Here is a 16295-nt window from a genome sequence, read left to right as displayed (position 1 = left end):
TTGCAGACCAGGACGAGGAATAACTGAACTCTAAGGTCAACATTTATAGTACTGTCTCTTTAATTCTTCATACTTAATTAAGAATTTGTTATATCTTCAATGCTTAATTTTAGCACAATATCTAACTGTATTTTGTGTTTACGTGGTTATTATCATGTCTTCCTCCCTATTTTTTCGGCTTCTCAATGGACTTCTGCAACTATAATTATCAGTTATCAGTTATAAATAGAAAAAGTTGTACTATAATTATCAGTTATATTTTTATCTAATAAGAAGCATCGAATGGAATCGAAAATAATTACTGTAAGAGCTAATATTGAGACTTCGATTACGTAATAATTATCATTTTTCACTTAGATTGATTTAAAATTTAACATTTTACATGAAATCTAAGTCCAACTACTTAAAATTTGCTATCATATATATGCAATCTAGTTTAACAGACACATAATTATTTATGAATTATAAAAGGGTTATTTATGCATTTACTAATTTTCATTATATGCCAAATCTAGTTTATCTTACTTAAAAGTTAAAATCCTACATCAAATTTAGGTTAATTGACAAGAAAATTGTCACTCCACATTGAATCTAAGTCAACCGATATCTAAAACCTGTTATTTTATACTGAATCTTGATCAATAGGACACAAAATTATTTTATTTGAAATATTGGACCATCAATATAATAATGATAAGACGAGACATTTTGTACGTAAATAATGTTTTTAATGTTTAAAATAATGAGTGATGTTTTTAATGTTTAAGATTTTTTCTTGAAATCTAAGATATTTTTTCCCATAAAATTTATTAAATTTTATACTCTATTTGTTATTTCTGCGTTGAGAGCAATTAAATAAAAATAAGGTTTAATCATTCCTTTTCTTTCTTTACGTCTCAATTGAATCCTATTTTTGTGAAAATTGCAACAATTTGGCCTCTACCGGTAAATTGAACCTAACGGCGTCAGTATCTGATAAACGTGACACACTGTACTGATATCTTTTTTCTTGACGTGTCACGGTGAACTAATTGATGTTGAATGACGTGGATTTAGTTTATTTTAAAATTAAAAAATTGAGAGTTTCATGGGATAGCCACCCACCGCAGATCTTCTTTCACAGGTTATAATTTTTTCCTAAAGTTCCACCGGAGACTTCTCTCCCTCCTCCGATTCTACCACCATTAAGATTAACTTACATATAAGGTACTGAAAGGTGTGTTTTTGTAATTACTTCGTAAGGTTCAATAATAGAAAGTTCCAAAATCCCACCAAATCTCGAGGTTCATCAATGGCGTCGTCGCTCACGGTTCTCTTCTTCATCCCCTCCTTCGTCTTATCCTCTCTATGCCATGCACTACCGCGCGAAGCCGCATTTGACGTCGTCGATGTCCTCTTGGATTCAAGGTTCGTATCTATGGCTCTAACACTAGAAGTTGTTCAAGAAATCTGGCCAGCCGTCCCTTGACCTCCTTCGCTTCCACCTCGCACCGTTCCCGCTCACCTCGTCCACCCTCCGCCTCCTAAGCGTCGGCGCAAGGATCCCGACAACGCTCCCCGGTCAGTCTCTCACTGTCACAACCTCTCCATCCGATTGCGCAACCTTCATTAACAACATAAAACTCACGCCATGGTCAATCTACGACGACGTGGAGAAACTTGCGATTAAGGTGCGAGTTAGGGTTTTTGTAATTAGGGTTTTTTTGGTTTTTGGTTTGGGAATTTTCTCAGTTCTTATTTTGTCTTGTAGTGGTTAAAATGTTGGACGAACGATTGGGTTCCTGTGCAGTCTAAGGTGGCTGCCATGGAAGCTGGGCACTGGAGAAGATGAAGGATGGCATTCCAGGAGATGGCAGATGACTACTTTGTCCTTATTTAAATTTTATTTCCCCTTTTTACAGTCCATTTTTTAATTCAAAAATTAAAATAATACACTTCACATACATTTCTAATGCCACATCATTTAAAAAGACATCATCAACACGCCACATCACACTCTTCCTAACGGCGTCTTCTAAATTTAACGGTAAGGGTTTATTTGATTCAATTTTACAAAAATAAGGACCCAATTGAGACGCCGAAAAAGAAAAGGATCTACTTGAGATTCTGGACGAAAATAGGGACCTACCGAAACATTAAACCTAAAAATAAAAATCTTAAAAAATGTAACATCCCAAAAATACAATCTAAAACTATATAATAGAATAATCACATTCAATAATATACAGATCAGTCTTACACTAGAAGAGAAGGTACGATCATGACCGAACGACCTTACAAAGAAGTACGAGAAATTTAAAGCTGTACAGGGGTACACTTCTGACTGAACGGTTTACAAAACCTATACCGAACGGTCAATCATAACAAAAAGAGAAGGTGATCGAACGACCACCTCACAACCAAACTAAACTACTGACCGAACGTCCTACTGTTCGGTCTTCACTTCTACCTCGACCAAGTTTTCTTCTTCTAGCGTCTCTTCCAACAGCTCGTCTCCTTCTGCTCACATCCACATGGATGATCATTGTAATGACAAAGACGGACGTACAAAACAAGACAAGACAGGAAACACAAGGTAAACTTATATAATTTAATTCATGTATAAACATACATTTCACAAAATCAAACAAACAAGATATTTCATCATACGTTCATACAAAGCTTAATACTAGACTGACTGTTCAGACTGTATTAAATCTGTGTAGCTATGACGTTCGTGCACCCGGGTGATGTAGTAACTGGGATACCCTCAACAGCTGCCACCCGAGGTTAGTCTTATATGTCCAAATTAACCATAAGGACTAGGACCTCCTTTCGTTCACACACATGACCTACCCTCCTCTACGTGAGGACGAGTACTCACGGAATATCAGGATGAACCACCAGCTTAGCATGCCCACCTTCATACTTTACCAATCTCAATATTCATACATGAGTCATTCCTTCCCGGAACACTCGTTCATAATCCACTTCATTTCGTTCATAACATATTCTCTTCGTCTTTCATTAATAATTATCTCACTTAACCACCTCGTACAAAGATTCATAAGGATCCCAAATACCGAACGTTCAACACTGATTCAGAATGGGACCGAACACTTGGAGCGAGACTGAGAGGTCTCTAGTTCCAGAATAGATTAAGACCAAGAGGTTTACTGTCAGGTTGAGAAAGAAACCGAGTGCAATAGATATCTCAGGAACGAAGGGAACAAACGTTAATTACAAAGTGAGCCAATTAGATGAACTGACTCTTAAGAACTCCAACCGAACACCAAAAAGACCATGTCAAGTACTAAAACTCTAGGCCGGAACCAAAGGATACAACCACTTCAATACATCAAAGAATAATACTTAGAAGAATTCAAGTGAAGAATCCAAACGCTTGTGAATACTTAGCTTGTTTGAGTTTCGCATCAAGAAAATCGAATGTCAGTCAATGACCGAACACGGTAAAAGGGAAAACTCTATGGAAGTTGGACGAACGTTATTTTCATCAAGATAGATTATAAAAGAAACAAGTACGAGCGCTTGGTGTAAGACCGAACACTACTCAATACGAGCGCTTGGTGTAAGATCGAACACTACTAAACTTATATTAGAAATCTTGATAAATATAATAAGATACTTATTAGAGTAGTGTTTAATAATAAACTTAAAATATACGAATACATATATACATATTTAAGTTTATCACTGAATACCAAGAACCAACTATGCTTGGCCGAACGCTCATGCACAGTATTTTGAAACTAAGACGGTTGTCCTCAACTGGGATTCCTCCCAAATGAAAGAATCTAATTCTAACCAAGTTTACTAGAAAAACCGAACGGTCAATGACCGTTCAGTTACAAACGTACACTCTCATAGGGGAAATTCCATACTTATAAACCATTTATCTCATTTAATTTCTCAACATTTATCTTCATAACTTCATAATTCATATCATAGTCAATTTTCATACTTCATACCATCCAAACATAGAAATTTCATATATTTCATGCATCAGAACATAGCTCAATCATTTTTCATTTTCAATCATCAAATCAACGAACGTTCATGCATCACAGCAACATATAAATTAAATTAAATAAGCTTCCCTTACCTCTGAGCGTGACCGGACGTTCACAGAGGCAGAATACAGTTCACCACTACCAGTTTTTCTACCCTCAACGCTCTATAATTATCCAACTAAACCAAGTAAAACCAAAACACTCTCAAAACCACTCATTTGGAGAATGGTGATCAACACATGAAACCAGAACTGGGTTTGCGTGTCTAGGAAAACGAATGACAGAGTGAAGAGAAAGACTTACCAGCTCAGCTTCACCAACCGAACGGTTTATCTGGAAGCTCTTGACGCCGAAAGTGCTTCTACGGTGTCTGAACGGAGATCAGAGAAGAAACGATGAAGATTTTGTAGAGAGAAGATGAAGGAGATTTAGAGAGAAGGAGGAGAAAATGAAGTTCCAGAGTTTGGAGGAGAGGTTGCATGCAGAGAATGGCGTGGATTTCTGAAAACTCAAAGTTTTCCTTCCAAGTCAAGGACGAGCGTCCGCTCATCTGCCGACACCTGTCTTCCACTATCTGATTTTCGGATCCTCTTCGCTTGATACCGGGCGTCCGTCATCTGAGTGTCGAGCCCTCCTCTTAACACGTGAACTCCACTTAAAACGAATCCTGAATGCGTTTTAAATGGGTTCCGACAAAAAACATCTTAATTAATAATAAGGAATGGTATAATATTTTAAAAGATATAGAAATACATATAAAATAATTTCACATTTTTATTCTATTAAAATTGTCACATTTAGTTACATATGTTTCAAATATTTTGTTGCATGAAAAAATTAGTATAGTAATATATTTAATTTTAGACTTAATTTAAGTTTTTCTAGTATTTTTAACTAAATTTGTATTCCTTTTCTTTAGTAATGTGAGGATTTAAAATTACTTTTTAATCAAATTTCAATCACTTAATATTTTCGGTTAATTAGATTACATGAATGTTATAAGATTAATATAAAATAATATTAGTTCGGTTTTATGGTTAATATAAAATAATATTATGACTAATAAAAAATTAATAACTTTTATTACTTAATTTAAAATATGTTGAATAATAAAATTGTTATGTTCTTATACGACTTTATAAACTATAGGTATTACAAACTACTTACAAAAATCAATAGACTAAGTGGTGATAATGGCCTCAATTTATTACTCGTAATTTCCTTCTATATCAATTATAGATTTTCACATTTTATAATCTTGAAAGGTGACACGGTTAAAATATAAAAATATTATTCAAAAGACGAAAATAAATTTAATAGAAATTCATTTAAAAATAATTAGAATTATAAAGAACTTGAAACTTGATTAAACATTAGTATTATTATTCAGGTTTAGTTTTAAGATAAAATATGTTTCTAAAGTCTCTAAATTTAGACATGAAATTGAAATTATTATTCTAAACTTTATATATTTTAGTATTTAAACTTAAATTAATATATTACTTTTAGTTTAATTGTATTAACTTTTTTATATATATTTTAAAATGATATTTGAGTTGTTTATACCTATTTAACATATTATATCTTAAATGTCGGTATGAAATACTATTTAGAAAATTTAAAAGGATTATTATTATTAGGTTAAAATGACTGTATTTTTTAAAGTTTGATATTCAAATTGTACGAAAGTTTATGAAATATACTAATTTTAATTTTGTATTTAAAATTAAAAACTAAAAATATATTTAATTCTGATTTTATCTACAATTATGTAAAGTGTAATTGTCTGAATTATTTTTCTATTGTTTATTATAATATGAATATTATGTTGTAAATTCTATGTTATTAAAAGTGTAAAGATAAATGTTATGGATACAAGTTATCATTAACTTTCCTTCTTAGGGTTATATTTACTTACTATTGTTTATGTTCACGATAAAAGCATTTGTACTAACTCTTGAAAATTAAGAAATATTAAAATAATGATTGTGAGATGTATTTTTCTAATAATTGAAACATAACAATAAATTCATTTTGGTGTAAATGTGTAAATTAATTCAAATTTTGATGAAAAATAATTAAAAATCAATAATTAACTTAAATTTTAAAGTCCACATATACATAAATAAATTAAAAAAACATAAGATGATTTTTTTTATAAAGATAAGTTTTTGTGTCACTTTATTGTTAAATAAATCTTAATTTTTTTGTTTCTTCAGATTTAAGTTTTCTTATATATACTCATTAGTAATATAGTAATAAGGGTGTTACATTTGTTGTTAATATAACTAAAAACATTTATGCAACTAATAACACATTTAACGAATGAAAATTTATTTTTAATTTTTTTTAGTTAAAATATATTTTTAATCCCTAGAATTTAGGTTATTTTTCTTTTAGCCCCCAATTTTTTTTAAAAAAAATATTACTTTAAAAAAAATTAAACGACTTTTTTGATCGCTCAAATCGAAAAATAAATTGACATCTTTAATTTACATATATGTCGGTCTCTTTATATTGCAAGAATAAGTTAATGTTACTTCCTAACAATTGAGAAATAATAAGATTTATCACAATTTTTAATTTTAAAAAGTTAAAATTATTGAATAATGTTTTTGGGAGAACATATCAGTTCTGGAAAGAGGTTGAATGATGTTCTCAAATGATTTTGCAAATAATTTTGAAAGACCAATATAAGTAGGCAGCCCCTTATAAGTTAATATAGGTTTTGATTAAAAAAACTCATGAGGTTACTTTTGACATTTCACGTATTTGATGAATGCAGGTTGAAATTTGAAGGGATGCAGGAAGTAATTGTCAATTTAAAATTATTTCCCAAATTACATATATAGTCAATCTGAAATAAATAACTATATATGTAATCAATGTAATTATGGAGATCTATTCACTTCAGCTACTGTGAAATAAATTGCGATAAAAGCTCATTATTATCTACGCTTTAAAAAATTATCTAACAATGACTATTTCATACTTTAATCAAAACTTCCCAAATTTTCTCACCAAAATAAAATTATCCTATTTTTAAATGTTTATGAAGTCCAAGTTGAAATTATTCTATTCATTAATACTCAATTTAAATGTTAGGTTTGAACTATTAGTAAACTTTTGGTATTCTATTAATTAATATATTAAATACTATTTATTTTAATATTCATTAAGTCATAGTTTCCAATTAAATAATAAAGTTAGTTAGATATTCCTTTTTGACTTAGTTAGATTCTCTATTCATTTAAGTGTTTTATTCAAAGTTTATGAGACTTAATACCTATTCATTAATATTTTTAATAACTAAATGGACATTTCCTAATATTATTAACTTGTAAGAGATTGTTACATGTTGATTTACAACAAACTTACATCATATCATGATGTGAAAAAATACAGTAAAAAATATAATTATCACTCAACCTTTTTCCCTTAATTGGGCTGTGGGAACATATATAATAGAGGGTTCATTTGTTGATCCCTTAGCTCTGCAATTTTGAACTTCATTTAGTTTTCGCTTCATGCTATCTACTTTACTCTTCACTTTGCTCAGTCTTTCAAATTCCAACTCTGCTATCTGAGAGTCTCCATATATAAAATTTACCCTTTTTTTCCTTTCTTTCAAAAGCTTCTTCAAATTAACATCATCACTCATCTCCATGGATTCCTGAACATAAAACATCAAAGAACAACAAATTATTAATGGAATTTCCAATAACATAGACCCTTTCTCAAGTGATCTGCAAGAAATGTACCTTGTTGCTGTTTTCTCTTGACAGAGGTGGAGATGGTTTTTGCTTCCTTCTCTTCAAAAGACTGTTGCATAATTTATTTTTCTCTTGGCCCGTGATGCTTTGACCATCCTTCTGGGAATGAATCAAAGTAATTTTGGGGACTTGTGATTTCTCCATGTTTGGAGATGTAGAATGTTTTGATATCTGAGATGTGAAACTCTGAAGCTGTTCTCCTTCTGATTGATACTGAACAAAACTCACTTTTGTTAGACTTCTTTGCAAATTCCAAGGACAAAACAATTTCTAGATTTCTGATTTATAAAAATGCTGTTATTAACAAATTAATATGCACAAAAATCTTTAAACTTTTTTAACATTAATGATAAAATTATGCAAGGTTTGGTACCAAATCAATATCTATTGGCAAATGGATCCTTACCATATAACCTCCCATTCAGTATCTTATTCGTAACTGCCTATGATCTGACCTGATTATTATAAATCTTACTCACCAACTGATCACAAATTTATCAACACTAAAAGATGTCTACATGGGATGATGATCATTCAAAGGAGACATACCACAAAATTTCTTAAAAACTATGAATCAGAGCAAGAAAAAAATAAAAGAGAAACAATGTCAGTCATAAACTGAAAAAGGACAGAGCAGAAGTTTAATGGAAAAGCTTACCCTTCTGGTTTTAAGTGCCAAGTAACGTGCATTTTTGAACCATTTGCTAACCTGCATTTCTAAAAACATTAGTATCAGAGTTTGAACAGATCAAGACAAGAATAAAGACTAAAAGCAATGCCAGTAACTTGCAGATAGAAATAGTATATAATATTTTCAGTTCAATACTTAATGTTTAGCAAAGTTATTGCTGCTATAAGATGAATTCAGATTAGAATAGAAACAAGATGCAACTAGAGAATGCAAGGCATAACCTTTTCAGGATCTAGTCCCAACTCTTTTGAAAGACCCTCCTTCACGGATCTTGGAGGAAGCTCATTCTCTGCAAAAACTTGCCGAAGTTTCTGGAACATTTTATTACAAAACAATTAACAGACACAATTTGAGCATATATATCTATTTCTATGTGTTGTCAACTGGAATTTCAAAGGAGGGGAGGGAGGGGCTTAATGGCAATAAAGAAAGATTGCTACAGGAATTGCCACAAGAAATACCTCAACTGCATCAAGTGGAATTCTGAAACAAGATCTTCTTATTTGTAGGCCGGAAGAGCCCTCTCTTATTCTATCACTACTCTCATTATTGGGATGCTTATTTTCACTTTCATGTAGGGTCATTAGAGTATTAACAGCATCAGACTCCTTTTCTCTTCGCTTTCTTTTGCCAGGGCCCCAGTCTTCATCTTCACTCAGTTGTTCACAAGGTAGAGCATCCTTCCCAAACATTTCCTGAAAAGATGTCAAATCAAATGAAACTTATGACCAGAGAAGAAAACAGGGAACTCTATCTTTTAGTAGTATTTCCCTGCACAAACAATACAAAATTTCCATCTGCACAACAAAGGGCAAAAAGTACATCCAATTGGAATTACTTTTAAACCAGTATTGTAAACAAATTTTTTTCCAACCCAAAACATAAGAAAGGTACACACTTTGTAGTTTGTACCAGTTATTAAATGGCAGGCGATGACTCAACAAAAGCCTTAAATTTTGAATTATCAAATTGAGGCAGAGGTTGTGAACTTTACTTTGAGAACAAATGCTTATGTTGAGTGAGAACTTAGATACTCACATCATACAGTTTCTTGTAGTCAACAGCTTTGCGCTGCCTACGGCCGCATGCTATTTCCCCGGATTCATCAGAATCAATGAAGCTATTGACAGAATAATATTGTCGACTAAGGTTGTCATCAGCAGGAGGACATTCTTCATTCAAAGACCACAAACTCAAAGAACTGGTGGAATCATTGGATGCAATTTCATCAGCACCTTCTGTATTTATGCTGTGGCTGCCTTCTCTCCTCTCTGGATTGTAATCATCATCTTCAGGATCATCTGATGGCCATTCTTCTTCTGGACTTAGTAATGCAATATCACCATCAGGCACAGCAGCCTCTTCCTTAAATACATCCTTAATTAATGGAAGAAAAATATTATTACTTGGACCAGTAAAAATAGATATATCAAAAGCAAAGATGAAATCAGAAAAATGGTGGATAGTAGATTATTAAGGTAAAAAACCTGCCAACTACTGTCCAAGGAAAATTGAGTCCCAAGATGGGCATTTGTTGACTCTATAATTTCTATCTTACATTCACAAAACTTGCAAAACCAGCCTTGATCTCCAGGAGGAACTGCAATGTATAATTAAGCAAATTATTTTCTAAATAAAGATTACAGAACAAGTTTACTAGTGTAAACAGGAACTCACTATTTTCAGTATCCAAAGGAGGATTGAGACATCTTTGGTGAAAAGCCCGATTACATGTGCCATCACAGAGTATAATATCATTATCTGGGAAAGCTTCATGTAGTTTGCAATTGGCACAGAATATCTAGATGAAGAAAACAGAAAAACATATAATCAGCTTTTGAAATGGTGAACCATATTTTCTCTGTATGAGTTCATTCAACATAAGAACAGTAAAAGTCAATAATTCCCCCTTAGAAAATTAAAACAAGATGCAAAGCGTTATAAAAGGTCTTGAACAGGAAAGAATGCAAAAAAATAACATAGGATAAGTATATGTAGTTTTGATACTTGCTCACATGTTCATGATAAACAGATCCGTCTGGAGCAATGACAGAATCTTCAATGCTACCCACAGAACTAAGAGAATCCAGCTGGCGTATAACATCACGAATACTAAGTTTACATTTTAAAATCTGCTTTTTCGCTCTTAGTAGCTCCTTTTCTGGCCTAATCTTCTCCCGACTGTGACAGGAACAATAATTAGTCACTAAACTATTTCTCAAGGGAAAGTGTTGAATTCTAAAAAGTGATTGTTGCTTTTCAATAAAGATCACACTGCATTGCTCCAAAAGCTTAAGTTAATTAGTTCAAGGCTCATGAGTGAGCTTGAAGTGTTTCTACAATGCACAAGCCCACCATTTGGCTGAAATTCACATTTACTTAAAAGAATGGGTGTCAGGGTTCAAACTCGTGACTTGTTGGCAATAGAAGCTCTGATACCATGCCATAAATAAGCTTTTCCAAAAGTTATTGCTTGTAGAATTATACATGATATTCTATCTAACTTAAGCGAACCATGATAAGATAAAAGTCTACTTCTTGTAATCATATTAAAATGTACTGTCATTTCAAAAACTTCAAATAATTTTTTTTCAAAAAAGTATATATTTATAGGTCTCTCTTTGTTTTCTGTTCCGTTGGTAATTTTTCACTGTTTTGAGACACAGAAATAGGTTGAAAACACAACGAAGGTTAGTAGCTCCAGGACAAATTAAATTGTCTAAAAAGCATTCTAAAATATCCTTGAGAAGACATGACACATAGTAAACACAAGGCATAAGCAGGTCCTACAAAGGATCCCAAGGTAATGTTGATTATGAATTGTTTGTCTTTCCTATTTGATTTTTGACGAAGTCTGTTCCCCTCAAATTGTCAGCTTACATGAAAAAGAATTAGGGTAAACAATTTTTAGTTGTTCTCGACAATGGCTGGAGTCTAGAAATTCGTATCTTTTTTTATTGATGGAGAAACTGTGTATTATACACAACACTGCCATGATTATCCTACAAGTGTAAAAAGGGTACATATCTACATTTTCTTAATGTGATATAGTGAATACATTTTTCCTAAAAAAAAAAAACCCTTAACAAATTCTTCTGAAACTGTAGAAGGGAGGCCTAAATCTCGTTCAATCATTTAAAAGATAATATTTGCATTTCATTTACCAAACATTTAGAAAAGGATATATGCTAAAGAAAAATTGCTCCATACCTTTGACCTTTCCAACCTTCTCCAGAGTAAGCATCAATAAGGTTTTGCTCCAGCTTCATTTTTATTAAGAGGTATCTTGTTCTCCTTCGAAGGCGTGAAGCATCGTCATGATCTATGCTGTCTCTTTGTCTGCTCTTCTTTTTGTTCCTTTTACGTTTTTTAATTTTTGCCTCTTCATCAACACCATTCCCCTCTTTTCTAGAACTATGAGGATTCTTTCTTCCTTGTAGCTTTGTTGAAGACACCATACGTGAAGAGTTCCCATCAGTTTTATGGAGTGTTTTTCTAATAATCACTTTTTTATTTGAAGAGTCCTCAAGTGATGCCTTGATAGAAGAATCAGCAACTCTTTTCTTTGATGTGTTTGTACCAACTCTGAGTTTATGAGATCTTGACTTCTCTTTGTGTTCCTTCCTTCTGTTTTTTGTGCTACTTGCTTTTAATTTTGATGAAAATAGCTTGGACTTAATCTGTTCCTTTGAGTAACTGGATTTTCCAGATCCTTTCTTATTTAAATTCTCCGCATCCCGCATATTAATTGATTATGTATCAAGCCTGATGCACAGATGTAAAATTGATAAATAGTGACTACAAAAGTACAAGTAACCAAGAACTCAACATATTTCTGTGCCAACATGTATTTTATATAAATAAGAACACAGAGAGATGATTACTTGCACTTTCAAATGAAAATCAGTGGTATTACTTCTTGTCCATTGTTAAGATACAACATACAAAGTAATTTTATACTACAGATAAAATAACAATGCTTAATAGGAAATACCATGAGCAGTGCAGTTGATTAAATCATTGACAATTTGATACACAACTACAACCCTACCTTATGAATCCATATTAGCAAATCATAAGATGATGAAAGATATTATTGTAACCAGATTCACACAGAACTAAGAGAATATACTGTCCTATCCCAAAACTGACAAACCAATATAGAGTTTACTCGCAGTAAATCAATCCAAATATATATACAGAGTGAAAAAGACTATTTCAAAAGGGGTTAAGAAATTAACCAAGGGTAATGATGATGATGACGTCCCACTTCAAAATACCCCAAGAAATCAAGCCACAAACATCAACAACATGGTAATTGATAACCTACACATAGTTCATGAAAACCCCGATGCAGCACTGCCAAACACACACAGCTCAAGAAGAGCCAGAAACCATTTCAAGCACTGCATGGTCAACAACACATGAAAAAGACACAGAAGAAGAACACTAATTCAAGAATCACTCCACAAATTCAATGACGAAACAAACTTCTTAGGCATGAAGACTGCAGGAACCTGATCACTTCAAAGCTAAAAGAATCGTAAAATTCACTAATCATAATTTTCCCCAATCTCTCTCACAACCACAATTCAATAAAAGAAAAACAATAACTTTATGGTTAGAGAAGCCAAGTGATTAGTATGGTCAATTGGTGTACAAAGTAACACCAAGGCATAGACTTAGCTGAGCCCCACAAAGTTCCAAGCCAAAACAAAAGGAACCCACGTGAGCTTAAGGTCAATAAGTGAAAACCAACCTGCAATGGGAGACAAAATAAGGGTAAAGATCTGAACTTTGAATTGCTCTGAAGCTGTATCACAAGAGAAAAAAAAAAGGAATTTAAGCTTAGAACTTCGAATAAAGAAGTGAAACTAACCTTTTATTGAGTGAATGGTTTGAATATGAAACTGGGCCTTTGATTCCCAATGTACAGAACAGTCACCGGAGATGGTGTGGCTGTTCCGGAAGCATCACCGGCAACGGCAAGCTTCTTTTCTTTCTCTTCACTTTTAAACTCTAACCTTTGTTTTAGTGTGTGTATTACACCTTATATTTATTTATTTATGTATCTATTAAATATTATATTAACTGATACATATTTTTATTTTACTTTCATATTAGCATTCCATAGTTAATTGTTATGTACGGTAAATCTATGAAAATTTACAATAACTCTTTTAAACATTACATTAAAGACTTTTTATATTGATTGAAATTTAAAAAGCTTTATATTTATATTTTATATTTATTTATATTATATATAAAAACTGTGTCTTTTACCCAAGTCAAGCAAAAAAACAAAGTTGTTCTTTGGAGAACTCAAATCCCTAATGTGTTAAATTTTTCAGTGTGAATGAACTGAATGAAGTATCTACAAATATCTCTGTCAAATGTAATCTTCTTTCAAGTTATGACATAAAACTACTCTAAGATTATGTGGTTTTGGAAGTCAAAGAAAATGGTTGTTTGGTTAGTGGGGTTGAGAGGACACAAACTTGTATTTGAGAAAGAGAAAAAAATGAATTAAATTTAGTTTTAGTTTTTGAATAAATTTGTTTTAATTTTTTTCAAAGTTTAAAATGATTTTTTTTTAATTTTTATAGTTAATTTTTTATTTCTATGAACAAATTCTAATATTTTTTTTTCTAACCAAGTGGTTTATTGTTTAACTTTTGGTAATATCATGACATAAATTATGTTTAGCACAAGTATTATTACAACTTTTACCTAAGAGTGATAATTTAAGAAACCGTGTAAAGTGTTTAAAGAAAATATATAAAATTAAAAACAAGTCATAGAATGACATTTTTAGTTCTGTTTTTTTTTCACTTGATAGAGATGAAAACTAAATTTAAGAGGTAAAAAATACATTATTCTAAATTTAAAGGAATAAAATATTTAAATATTTTTTTTAAATAAGCCATTGCTAAAATGCAAGACTAAATTTGTGTTATGATGAGTTTAGTCTTTGCATTATGTAATGAGTTTGACATATCTATCACAATGTTTTAGAAAGTAAAGTGGGAATAACTTGTTAAGATACAGAAGAATATTGTTTTAACTGTTAAGTCATGTAAGATATTTAAAGTAAAACATCAACATTTAACAGTTATTTTAAAACTGGACTAGGAACCTGATCATATCAATGGTTTAAATTTTAATTTTCCACATAGTGAAATTTAATAATAATAATAATAATAAATAAATAAATAAATAAATAATGTAAAAAATACTATTAAAATACATATATAGCATCATTCATTTATAAGACTCAAAACTTAAATAAAATTTAATTGCATAGGTTACATTAAAAGAATTTATCAGAAAAACCTTAGTGAAATCTATCTATATATAAATTTTAATAATATAATAATTTTCAGTAAAAAAAAAATACTTAAAAAATAATAATAATAAATTAGTATGACATATAATTATGAAAAATAGCATATACAAATATAAATTAATACAAATGACTAAGTTATATGTTTCGTTAAAAAAATTCATATAAATTTGTAAATCGTATTATAAATGTTCTTTTCTTGTTTTTCTTAAAACTATTTCAGAATAAATTTTAAAAATTAATTTATATTCTTAAAGTATTTTTTTGTTAAACTAACACTTAAAAATGTTTTTTAAGAAATTCAATTTATAATATTTTTTTATCTAAAATCATTTTTTAATAAGTGTTATTTAATAAAAAAAGACAAATAACTCATTTATGTGAATTATGACAAAAGTTCTATAATAAATATGAGCATATTAAAACGCTTGTGTGTGTGTTTAATTTAAATTATAAGTAGGGATGGAAAAAATATATTCACAAAAAAAATTCATTTTCGTTTTTGCTCATACTTAACAAATATAATTTTTTTTATTTCATTTTCAATCATATAACTTTTTTAATATTTTAATGTTAATTAATTAATTCTTATAAATAAAAATTATGGTAAAAAATTAATCTTATCAAATATTTAATATCAAAATAAAGTATTGTTGATATTTTTCGAAAGGTCAAATATTTATAAATAAATTATAATAATATAAATTTTAAATTAAAATATCAAACAATAATTTAAAATATATATATATATATATATATATATAATATTATATAATTAAACATAAACAAAATTTCATGACAATAAAAATATTTACTAAATTTATAAATATTAATAAACTAAATTTGATAAAGTTGATTTTTTAAAGTTATAAAAAGAAAACAAATATTTAAATTTAAAAATATTTCAAATGTCTTTTTATTTTCTTTCTATAGATTCTAATGATATATTTATATATACAATAATAAAAATTGCAATACACTACTTGAAAAAAAAGTGGTAATAATTTGAATTTAAATACAAATATTTCATTTGTTGAACTTTAATTTATGCTAAATATTGATAAACAAGATTTATGTTAACGATATTAAACTATTATATTATAATAAATAAAACGTTTTTATACAATTATAATTGTAGTTTAAAATTACATTTATGATATTATGTTAGAAAATAAAAATGATTATATGAGAGAATCATTAAAACAATATTCTACATGATAAAAAAATAAATAATAAATAAAAAAGTAAAAATAATCAGTGTATCATAAAATAATTTGACACACAAATTACTTAAAAAATAACTAAGAGTATGATAAGATGGAAAATATTGAGATTTGAGAAAATTTTCTAAATACCAAATCTTATTTTAACCAAACAAAAATTGTTCAAATAAAACAAAAAGTAAAGAAAGAAATAAAAAATAATTATTTTTTATATTATTAGTATATGAAGGATTAAAAGGATCTAACACTAACTGT

At 30.0% G+C, this 16295-nt stretch overlaps 1 protein-coding gene across 2 annotated transcripts; it reads right to left on the bottom strand.

Moving 5' to 3' along the window:
• Nucleotides 1-7368: 7368 nt before the first annotated feature.
• Nucleotides 7369-13498, bottom strand: LOC108329923 (pathogenesis-related homeodomain protein). Of its 2 annotated transcripts, XM_017564309.2 has the most exons (12): nt 13354-13498; nt 12716-13233; nt 11685-12239; nt 10490-10655; nt 10152-10275; nt 9962-10074; nt 9513-9851; nt 8936-9169; nt 8696-8785; nt 8442-8492; nt 7772-7996; nt 7369-7683 (listed from the first exon to the last, which is right to left on the bottom strand). In XM_017564309.2, the coding sequence occupies exons 3-12, from the start codon at nt 12215-12217 to the stop codon at nt 7435-7437; spliced, it is 2124 nt and encodes a 707-aa protein (XP_017419798.1). In that variant the 5' UTR covers nt 12218-12239; nt 12716-13233; nt 13354-13498; the 3' UTR covers nt 7369-7434. The 2 variants fall into 2 exon arrangements, with proteins under 2 accessions (XP_017419798.1, XP_017419797.1); XM_017564308.2 differs by lacking the exon at nt 12716-13233.
• Between the last annotated feature and the right edge of the window lie 2797 nt (nt 13499-16295).

Source organism: Vigna angularis, chromosome 4, assembly GCF_016808095.1.
Source record: "Vigna angularis cultivar LongXiaoDou No.4 chromosome 4, ASM1680809v1, whole genome shotgun sequence".
NCBI classification, from domain to species: Eukaryota; Viridiplantae; Streptophyta; class Magnoliopsida; order Fabales; family Fabaceae; genus Vigna; species Vigna angularis.
This window is presented reverse-complemented; position numbering and strand designations above follow the sequence as displayed.